General features: G+C 38.0%; 1 protein-coding gene across 1 annotated transcript; it reads right to left on the bottom strand.

The window, feature by feature from the left end:
- On the bottom strand, positions 1-4,025 carry LOC149407736 (uncharacterized). The gene is made up of 6 exons (XM_089621677.1): positions 3,844-4,025; positions 3,662-3,745; positions 2,486-3,566; positions 2,210-2,260; positions 1,912-2,124; positions 1-207 (listed from the first exon to the last, which is right to left on the bottom strand). The coding sequence occupies exons 1-6, from the start codon at positions 4,023-4,025 to the stop codon at positions 1-3; spliced, it is 1,818 nt and encodes a 605-aa protein (XP_089477803.1).
- Positions 4,026-10,766: the final 6,741 nt, after the last annotated feature.

Below are 10,766 nucleotides of genomic sequence, written 5' to 3'. Positions count from 1 at the left end.
TTATCTCTCCTCTTTCTCGTTCTCTCTTCCCGTCAATCTATATCTTTCTCTCACTCTCTCTTCTCTCTTCTCGTTCTCTCTGTCCCCTCGTCGGACTGTTTTTTTCCCGATCTCTTTCTCTTTCTCTTTCTCTTTCTTTACCCCAAAGCCACCAGACCCAAGAAACCCAGGAGCCCGAGGACCAGCTCTCTTCCTCGCACCAGCTCTCTAAAACCCGAGGACCCAAACGTCGACGAGATCCAAACGCCAAACTCAAAACTCCAGATTTAGTCCAAGACCAAGTCGCACACAAGGTTCGTTTCGCTTTTTCTTTAAATTTTGTGGTTAAAATTTTAGGATATTGTTTGGGTATGTTAAGAATCTTCAGAGTTCATCAGTTGTTGACATTAGATGTCAACAATGGACGTCAACTGTTGACATCTAATGTCAACAACTGATGAGAGAAATTGAATTCTAAACTCTACAGAGTTCATCATTTGTTGACATTAGATGTCAACAATGGACGTCAACTGTTGACATCTGAAATAAACAAATAATGAACGTTGTTGACTCTAATATTGTCAAAAAAATGCAGAAATGTCATAAAAAACACTCCATTGAATCTCCAGTGACAAGCTATGACGACTTCGAGCCCCGAAAGAGAAAATGTTCTAAAAATGAGGTACATTTTGATGCCAAGCAAAGCTGATTTTTGGTTATTATTTTTTATGATTGTAGACATTCATACCTATAATTGTAGACAATTACTAAAATTGTAGTCAATTGATGTTAATAAGGTAAGCGGATCGAAACTCGGTGATGCATAACTCACGGAGTTTCAAATGAGCCATGCTGAGTACATATGGTACTTGGATACTTTTTGTAGTGAGACTGAATCGGGTCCGATCATGTGTCTCGAAAGGGTTATGAAAGAAATCCTCGGAGACGACTGGGAGACTCGGTTGAAGAAAAAATGAGATTTTATGGAAGTCGTGCCCAAGGGGACACGACTGTTTATGCTGAAAATCCAGAGAGAGGAACTCCTCTATTATAGGAGGATGAAGATTAACAAGAAATGACTCTGACGATGAATTCCCAACATCATTGGTCTAAACTTCATAATATTTATATTTGTGTATGGGTTTTTGTATGACTTGAATGCCTGAAACTGCTTAATATGTCTGTTTACACTATGTTTTATATATGTGTAATGTTGTGAATTGCATGCCTAAGTGAAGAACTAAATTTAAATTCATTCACTAGATGTAAACAGTTGACATCAATTTAAATTGGAGTATCACTGTTGCATGTTTGATGATTGTGGCCTATTTGCCCGCAACGCGTACACTTGCGCCTAATAACATCCTCTCCTTGAGAGGGTATTGACATCAGATGTCAATAGTTGATGACTATTGTTGACATCTGAAGTCAACAATAGACGTCCATTGTTGACATCATATGTCAACAGTTGATGACTATTGTTTACATCTGAAGTAAACAATAGCACTCCCCATCTCATTATGTACTCTTATGTCAAACATCTGTTGTCAATGACTAGTTTGTTCATAGAATTGATTAGTACTAGCTTGTTTTGTGAATTGATGCAACAAAACCCGTCAATTGTTGACATCAGATATCAACACGTCAATTGTTGAAATCTAGATGTCAACAGTTGACGTCTATTGTTGACATCTGATGTCAACAGTTACCGTCAATTGTTGACTTTAGATGTCTGAAATCTGCATACAAGTCGGAGATCACAAATAAAGTTCTCAATAAACTGAGAAATCAGCAAGAGTCACTACTGAAATGGTGGAAATCACAAAGAGGTCTGAAATTATTGCGTGGACAAAGGAGTAGCACTATTGAATGTTTGACGATTGTGGCCAATTTGCCCGCAACGCGTACACTTGCGTCTAATAATGTCCTCACCTTGAGATGGTATTCTTCTCTTTTTTGGCCTATCGGCGGCACGTGCTTTGTGTTGAGGCGGAAGAACTTTGATATTCTCCACCTCGGGGGGAATATTCCAACTCGAAATGTGGCCATGAGGATGATGTACACCTGCGTAGGTTGCCCGCAAATACTCTGTAGAGTAGAACTCGGAAATGTAGTTCTCAACTTGACGGTTATGTACTCGACATGCTGCGATTGCATGTGGACAAATAAAATTATGAGCCTGCCATCGCCGACATGAGCATGTCCTCTCTTCTAAATTAACAGCATATACAATCCCCTCTCTGTCTACGACCTCAAACTCGTCGACTGAAGATGGCATCACCTACTAGAAAACATAATTTCATCAAAATCTTGTACAAAACATGAAACATACAACAATTGTAGACTTTACATGTCAACAATAGATGTCAATTGTTGACATATGAAGTCAACAAAACCCGTCAACTGTTGATATCTGTTGTTGACCATACGTTGTGCAACAATACATGTCCATACAAGTATGAAATCACAATTAGCGTATGAAATAAACAATTCGGAAACCATTTACCTCCATTCGAACATCGTATGCAATGTACTTGTCTGCTTTGGCTTGGTATATTTTTGTCAGGAGCGTGTTTGTTTTTGCCGCAGCGTCTCGACGTTCATAAAACCATTTCATACTTCTCTCTCTCAGCCAATCCATCAACTTCGAAACTGGAAAGTGTCTGACTTTTACATTTAATGCATTCAATGCTTCCGCGTTGTTGTTCGTCATGATACCGTACCTCTTTCTCCTGAACATGCATTGTGCCCACCTTTGATACCCGACATCATTAGCTAAGTATCGTCGTATTTCGGGATTTTCAACGTCCAACATGACCATGAAACTTTCAAATTCCTGCTGAGTGTATGCCTTCAAGGCACCGTAAAATTTCCACTTCACCTCCTTCGTAATCCCCTTGAAAGTAGTCTTCAAATTACCGTGAAGATGGTACATGCAAAAACAATGATCACAGTTCAGAAATACCGTCTTGATGCCATTGATTATCCCAGCGTGCCTATCAAATACAAATACTTTCTCTTCCCGTTCCCCAATTGCATCCTTCAATTTGACGAAGAAGTAAATCCAAGTTTCGTTAGACTCTAAAGGACAAATACAATAGGCTAGTGGAAAAATTTGTTTGTTTTCGTCCATCCCACATGTCGTATACAACGTTCCTTTGTAATAGTTCTTCAAATGAGTACCATCGACGATAATCACGGGTCTTACGTACTTCCACCCCGTTCTCCATGGGCCGAGTGACATGAAAAAACTAATAAATACGCCGCCCTCACCAGTGACGAGGTCAAATAAGGAACCTGGATTCTTAGTCTCGATCATGTACCTTAGCTTAGGTAAGAATGCATACGACTCTATGGAATTGCCGTAGAGGGACTTTAGAGCCTGCTCTATGGAATGCCAAGCTTTTTTGTAAGACATAGACACCCCGTAATCCATTTGCATGTAGTTCATTATCTCTTTCGGTTTGCACATACCCACGCTTGGATCAATACACTTATGCTTCACAACCTCTCCTATTAAAGTACTCGTTGCTTGTGGGTGACATCTTTGTCTTACGTTCAGGGCACAACTGTGGTCGTTGTCGAACCTAAAACATGAAAATTATAACAAACTTAGTTTCAACATTAATGTTAATTGTTGACATCAAATGTCAACAATTGACATCAGATGTCAACAACTGACATCTGTGAGTAATTAGCCCTCTGTTTGTTGACATCTAATGTCAACAATTGACAGTAGATGTCAAAAAACAGAGATCTAATTACACTATTTCAATTTCATACATAATTCAACAAAGAGAGTTTACTTTCTAATTTGGAAAATGGGCGTGTTAGCCTTTCTCACGGCCCGGAAAGCCCAATTACAATGCTCTCCCAGACAAACAACATGCAATGTGTTTTTTGTCCGAGTTCTTTGTCTTATACGTGAAGTTGTTGTTTATGGCGAACAACATCAAGTGTTTCTGTAAAGTCTTTTTATCCTTGTACAATGCATGTCGCTCAATAAATACGGGGGAATGACCATCTAAAATAATAGTCTCATCCATGTTTGCGCCTTTCCTAGTAGATGAACTTGGGACGCTCTGCGAATTTGGTGGAGACGGTGATGAAGGACGGGAGTTTTGTGAGGGTGGAGGAGGGGATCGTGGTGGAGGAGGGGAGTTGCGTGATGGAGGGGATCATGGTGACGGAGGGGAGTTGTGTGGTGGAGGAGGGGATCGTGGTGGAGGATGGGAGTTGCGTGGTGGAGGATGAGAGTTTCTTGGTGGAGGAGGGGATCAGGAATTTATAGGTGGAGGCGAGTTTCGTGGTGGAGAGCATTGTCGTTGTCGTTGTGTCTCATAGTTTGACAATCTAATGTCATCCAATCCGAACGTACCACGAATTACCGAATCAGGAGTTGGAACCGAACCACACCCCTCCTCGGGTATGGATGACATGTCGGAAACTCTTCTAGGCGGGTTTCCAACGCAACCACTATCACGGCTGTTGCGAGTGGATCCAACCCCTGGAGAATCGAGCCCGGATGGAATTTCATTTATTTCCAATATCAATTGTAATTTCTCCGTGTCATCTTCTCTCTTCTTCCTCAAATATAAATATCCTTCCAACGTAGCGTCGTTGGTTATCTCAACAGGTTTCATGGCACCAGCCATCGCGTATGCAACACCAATGGTATGAGTGGATGGTGATTTGTCCAAATTCGCGTAAATGATTTGCATCAAACTAGCGAAGTTAACTTCATACGGCACCATGATTCTGAAAGATCCATTCTCATGATAACAACCAGGTTCAACCCAAGTTCCACTGTGCTTGAATAATAAATAAATAGTCGCCATCACTGCGTACAAAAAGCATAGGCAGAGTTATTAATTATTTGTTGACTTCAGATGTCAACAGTTGACGTCCATTGTTGACATCTGAAGTCAACAAAATCATTATTTGTTGACTTCAGATGTCAACAGTTGACGTCCACTATTGACATCTGAAGTCAACAATTGATGAACTCTGTTGACGATTTCATACTAACTGGTGAACATACCCAGACCAAACAGAACATTTGAATATTTTTAAACTATCAAAATGACATAGAACTTGAACTTTTTGAACCACGAAATTTATGAGAAATGGAGAAATGCGAGACAAACCTTGTGTGCAAGCTGGTCTTGGACGACGATCTTGTGCGCGGGCTGGTCTTGGACGACGAACTCGTGGGCGTTTGGCTCTGCGTGATGTTTGGGTGTCGTGGGGGTAGAGACGCCGAGGGTTTTAGAGACCAACGGAGAGAGAGAGAGAGAGAGAGAGAGAGAGTCAGGGATTAATGTGAGATATGAGGGGGATATGGAGAGTTGGTGTGGGTTGTAAGAAAAATTTAAGTGGAGGGTAAAATGGTAGTTGTACATTTGAGTTAGTGGCATTTGTGGCCAAATTATGACTTTAGTTGGAAATTGGAAAAAAGTTAGTGATTTGGTAGTAGATGGAGCAATTTCACTATATTAAAAAATAGAAAATAAACAATTTAAATATAAATTCTCTTTCTCTATCTCTCTCTCTCTCTAACCAAGAAAACAAAATCGCACACTCCTCTCTCTCTCTGATTCAAAAGCTTTTTCAAATTCTCGGCAAAGCTACAAAAATGGTGTACGCGATCGCAGGGGTTCGATTGCTTTGTTTCAAGATTCTCTCGGTGTATTGGACGAAGTGAGGATCTGTTTCAAATCTCAGAGATTCGATTAAAAAATGGTGTACGAAGGACTAGGATTCGATTTCCAGCCATTCCTCTGGTAACAAAGAGACCTTCGACGAGCTTCGATGGCTTTTATATGCGGTGTTTTTTGGAAAAAAAAAAGTAAATGAATTTTTGGTTGATACATTGAGCTTGCTATGTTGCTGGTTAGTTTAATTTCATAAATCATTACTCGTGAGTGTATATATAATTTTGTGTTGAATCAAAGTTCAATCTTTTCTGTGAGCTCTGCAAAAAAAAGCTGCTCTGCTCCAGATGCATGGACTTCGCCGGAGATTTTGTCTCTGTGGAAAATGATTCTCCGGCGATATTCTCCACGAAAAACAAAAAAGACCACATAGGATTGAAGTTTGTGCGAGGGTGGAGGGCCCAAAATTCATCGATGGCTCGAAGGCTGTTCGTCGTTGTCGGATTGTATTGTTATCGCACAAATTCAACCTAAATTGTGCTTACGTGTTTGGCAGATTCACACACTATGCGACGATGAACTACATCCGACGGGGACTTCGCAAAACTTATCGAGGCTTTGATTTACGAGGAAAGCGACGATCACCCAAAATTTGTGTTTGTGATGAATATCGGAGAAAGCTTTTTTTTCGATTTCTTATTATCAAGAAAACAAATAAAATTTTGTTTTATAGGCTGTATAAAAGGATGAGGGTAATATTGGCCCCGTTTGGCATAGCTTTGTTTTTAAAAAAAGTGCTTTTAGATTCAATTTTTGAAAAAACTGTTTTTTTCAAAAACTGACAAGGTGTTTGGTAAACTGTTTATAAATCAATTGTTGCTGGTAACAAAAACTGATTTAGCGTTTGGTAAAATAAATATATTATAGTAAAAAGACTAAAATAGACATGTTCTTAATAATTAAATAATAATTATTAATATGCTTATTTATATACATATATATGAATAATATTTTGTATGAGGATATTACAGTAATTTATATAGTAAACTTAAAAACACTTTTTTCTAAAAACTAAGAATCCTAGATTTTCCATCTCATGTACAAAATCTAAAATCGCTTTTGAAGTTTTTTTATAAAAACAGTTTTACCAAACACCGGATAAACATTTTAGTTTTTTCTAAAAATAAAAACAGGGTTTTTTTTAATTCCAACCAAACGCAGCCATTATAATTTTCTTCGTTTTACTTATCACGTGATAGACTCATCCATTTATCATCATTTTGGCCGAAAAACTTAACAGAATGTCTAAAAATGAATTGGGGTCTAACGCGAAGGGGTGAAATGGCAGTTTTCAAATTTTCAAGAGTCAGTTGCAAAAATTGACCTCATTGATCTAATAATAAGTTGATGTTCTTAATTGCCTTGCTGCTTAACGTTGCCATATGCAGGAGTCATCATATGAGGCATCTGTCTAGATTCCTTTTGAGTATGAGGAACAAAAGTGGTCTTGGAGCTAGAACCGCCATGAATGTAACCAAGCCTTTCATGTTCTTAGCAGGCTTTCCAACTATAAGAATTTTATCAAGATTATTAGTGTCGGAATTGAGCATTTGCACTGACTTCGTCATCTTCTCAAGCTCAGAATTCAATCGACTCACATCATGCATTAGCTCAAGGACAGTCTCCAAGAGTCTAGTATTATCTTCTATGAGAGACTCGATCCTCTTTTTATGTGTCTCTAGTACCTGAGATTCTTCAACCCATTTATAATGAAAGACTCGATCCTCTTTTTATGTGTCTCTAGTATCAGCAAGAACTCCATCAGAAAGTTCATCATCATGATCATCATTATGAATATGAATACTAACATAATGGGAAGAACTAACTGTTGGTGAATCAAGCGCGTATCAGACACGAACAATCGTTCTGATACCACTCGTTGGAGATGATTCTACCATATAACCATATTAATGCGGAAAAATAATTAATTACGCTGATCATAAGCTAATTAAATTATGGTTATAATTAACAAGATCTAGTTATGTTTAATTAGTTTAATTCACGAGAGCATATTTATCAAGCAACCGATTTGAGCGAAAAACGAATACTTACATTGATTTTCGGTTCAGCTACAGAATGCTCCTAAACCAATCGCGTACTCCTTGCGTCGTCTTGATGAAGGACTCGAGGATGACACATTAGTCTTCCGAAACGTAATCTCCAAGACGAATAAGAAAGATGAGTGGGCACAGTCTTTATCTCACTAGATGAGAAACGTGGTGTTTCAAATCTCGCTCTTATTTTACTAAGAATGGAAACGAATTTCCGAGGGGGAGAGGCAGAAAATTTCGCACGGCCAAGAGGGAGAGCCACGAAATTTTCCACAAATTAATTGCTTGATCTTGCCTTCCCATGAACCCCTATTTATAGTAGTAAAATGAGATATTCATGGAACCTTCCAGAATATTTTATTTCCTTTTATTGTGTTCACACTAGTGGATTAAATCTAGGCCATCGGATCTCTCATCCATCAGATCAAGATCTATGGGATATTATTCTCTATTTAAATAGAGAATATTTTATTTAGTGAGATGATAAAGGAGAATATATTATTTCCCTTTAAATATATTCTCATATATTCTCATAAATACTTTCCTTTAAATAAGGAGAGAATAAAAGACAATATCTTATATTATTCTTTCTCCTTTATTTAAACAACTAAAGAGAAAATATTAGTAAATACCAATTTGAAATTTTCGAACTTGATGGCACACGGCCAAGGTGATTTGCGCAACTCCCTAGTGCCAAAACCCTAATTCGACTTTTCCATGTGTGCAAGGCCAAATTGCTTAAAACCCAATTAATCATTTATTTACTTGGTCCAACAATAAACAAATAATTAATCATTGTTTATTTACTTGATCAAACAATAAATAAACAATTCTACCATAAATATTTATTTAATTCTGCGAATACCCGTTTTCCAGAATTTATGTTGTCAATCACAATTACAGCAAGTGAGATTAATAATGATAAACATTATTATACGAAAGTTCTTATCCGCCTTTATCAGAGCCGAATCGGGGACTATGGACCTAGTAATAGAAGCTTAACAAATCCGATGAAAAAGACGAAATAGTCCTTTCTCTTTTTCCATCGATTCGTCTAATCTTGGTCAAATACTCCACTTTGTAAGCCAAGACTGAACTCTCCTTTAATACTAGAATTATATTTACTCATCGTGACGAGTGTCCACTGATATAGTCAGTTCGTGATCAAGATCCTCCAGGTTCAACCCATGTCAAGAGAAGTCAATTTTTCTGTTATACTTCTCTTGATACATATCAGCCCTAAGCATTGTTGCTTCTCCAGCGAAAGATTCTTTCGAACGTTACTTACTTCGAAAGTGCTAGCAATCTATCGGTTCTGGAATCAACCCTTAGGTGAGTGAACATTAACCTTCTTTCAGGAAGGCTGGATTCTGTATCTGTAAATCACTTCCCACTCGAATCATGCTCTGAGAGACTCCCAAGACATAAGCTGTGATTAGCATGGATAGCCTTTTAGTGAATGAGTCAAAGAGCCCAGCACATGACTCAGTTTAATACGGAGGCTATGGAAGATAGTTGTTATTGATTCTAATTTTTTTTAGAAATCAACCCACTAATCATATAATGCTAATAAAGTAATATTATTATCGAATTTAGTAATCATTTATTCATTATCTTCAAGTGGGCAATATTCCCAACACTAACAATAGTGGTGGAATCAGCAGACACATTATCAGGAGTATGAGCAGTAAAGGCAACAAAACTGCTTATCTTATCATATTCACTTCCATCGTTTCAGTCATCATTAGAATGTGTAGCATTGTAGCCTTTTCTTTGTTTCTTCAAAAAAAATTGGACATTCAGCCTAAATGTGTCAAACTCCTCACATTCACGATACTTTATCTCTTTGGATTTGTTGATGTTTGGTCTGTCACCATCCCACTCACGACGCTGAAAATTTTCACCTTTCTGATACTGTTCTTGTGGTTGATTGTCTTTGACAACATGGGAGACATTTTTCCCGGATCTCCTTTCAACCATCATATAAAATCTCATGGGAAGTGACCTCAAGATATTTCGGACAAGCTTCTCTTCAGACATCTTTTCTCCAAGAGAAAAGGATTCATTGGCAACATCACGGAGACAAACGTTGAATTCAGAGATAGAATCATCTTCAAGCATTTCCAATGCTTCAAACATAGTGGTGACGAGATGAAGTCTAGACATACGCAGTTTAGAGTTTCCCTCATGTGCAACCTCAAGGATTTTTCATGCCTCCTTGGCACTCTTACACGTATTGATAAGTCTTAAAATATTTCTAACAACACCATTGTAATAACATTGAGAGCATCCTCATCATCTACATCATCCAAGTCATTCTCAGACTTAAAAGAGACAACATAACTAGCTTCATCTGTAATGGTGGGAGGAGACCACCGTTTAATAATAGATTTCCAAGTCTTACTGTCAACATACTTGAAAAATGCGCACATACAAGCTTTTCGGTAGGCATAACTCGTCCTATCAAGCACCGATGAACGAATAACCAAACCACCTTCCCTGGTTTTATCCATCATAAACAAAAAAAAAATCAACATCATAAGGAACACTCCCTAAGCTTTGGGTGTCCGCTCTGATACCAATTGAGTTCTATTTAGTCAGAGACAAGATGTCGCACACAATGTAGAGACAATGTATGCGACAATCTGTTCTGTTGCAATTGATGAGAAATATAAATGCAGTGCATAAAAATGACACAAACAATGGTAACTCAGTTCGGTGCAACGTAACCTATTATGGGCGCAATTTGTCAGATGAAAATAAAATTTAATAAATGAAAGTAGTCAATAGTACACGTCGTTCTTATATGAATGATCCCCACTTCAAGGTAATTTTCTTATTACTACCAGTGAATTTCAACTCAGGCTCTCCCTGAATCTGAGATCTCATCACTTCGACTGAAACACTCTCCAAGTGTTTGTATATACCCAACAACCATGAACAATAACCACAAACTACAAAACCCAAAAGAATCTATAACACTTAGTAAGACGATGAATAACGCATATGGTATTACACCACA

Source organism: Urtica dioica, chromosome 1 (assembly GCF_054948205.1).
Source record: "Urtica dioica subsp. dioica isolate 48M chromosome 1, U.dioica_male_clone48M_v1_H2, whole genome shotgun sequence".
Lineage (NCBI taxonomy): Eukaryota > Viridiplantae > Streptophyta > Magnoliopsida > Rosales > Urticaceae > Urtica > Urtica dioica.
Note: the sequence above shows the minus strand (reverse complement) of the source record. Positions and strands in the feature narration are given on the sequence as shown.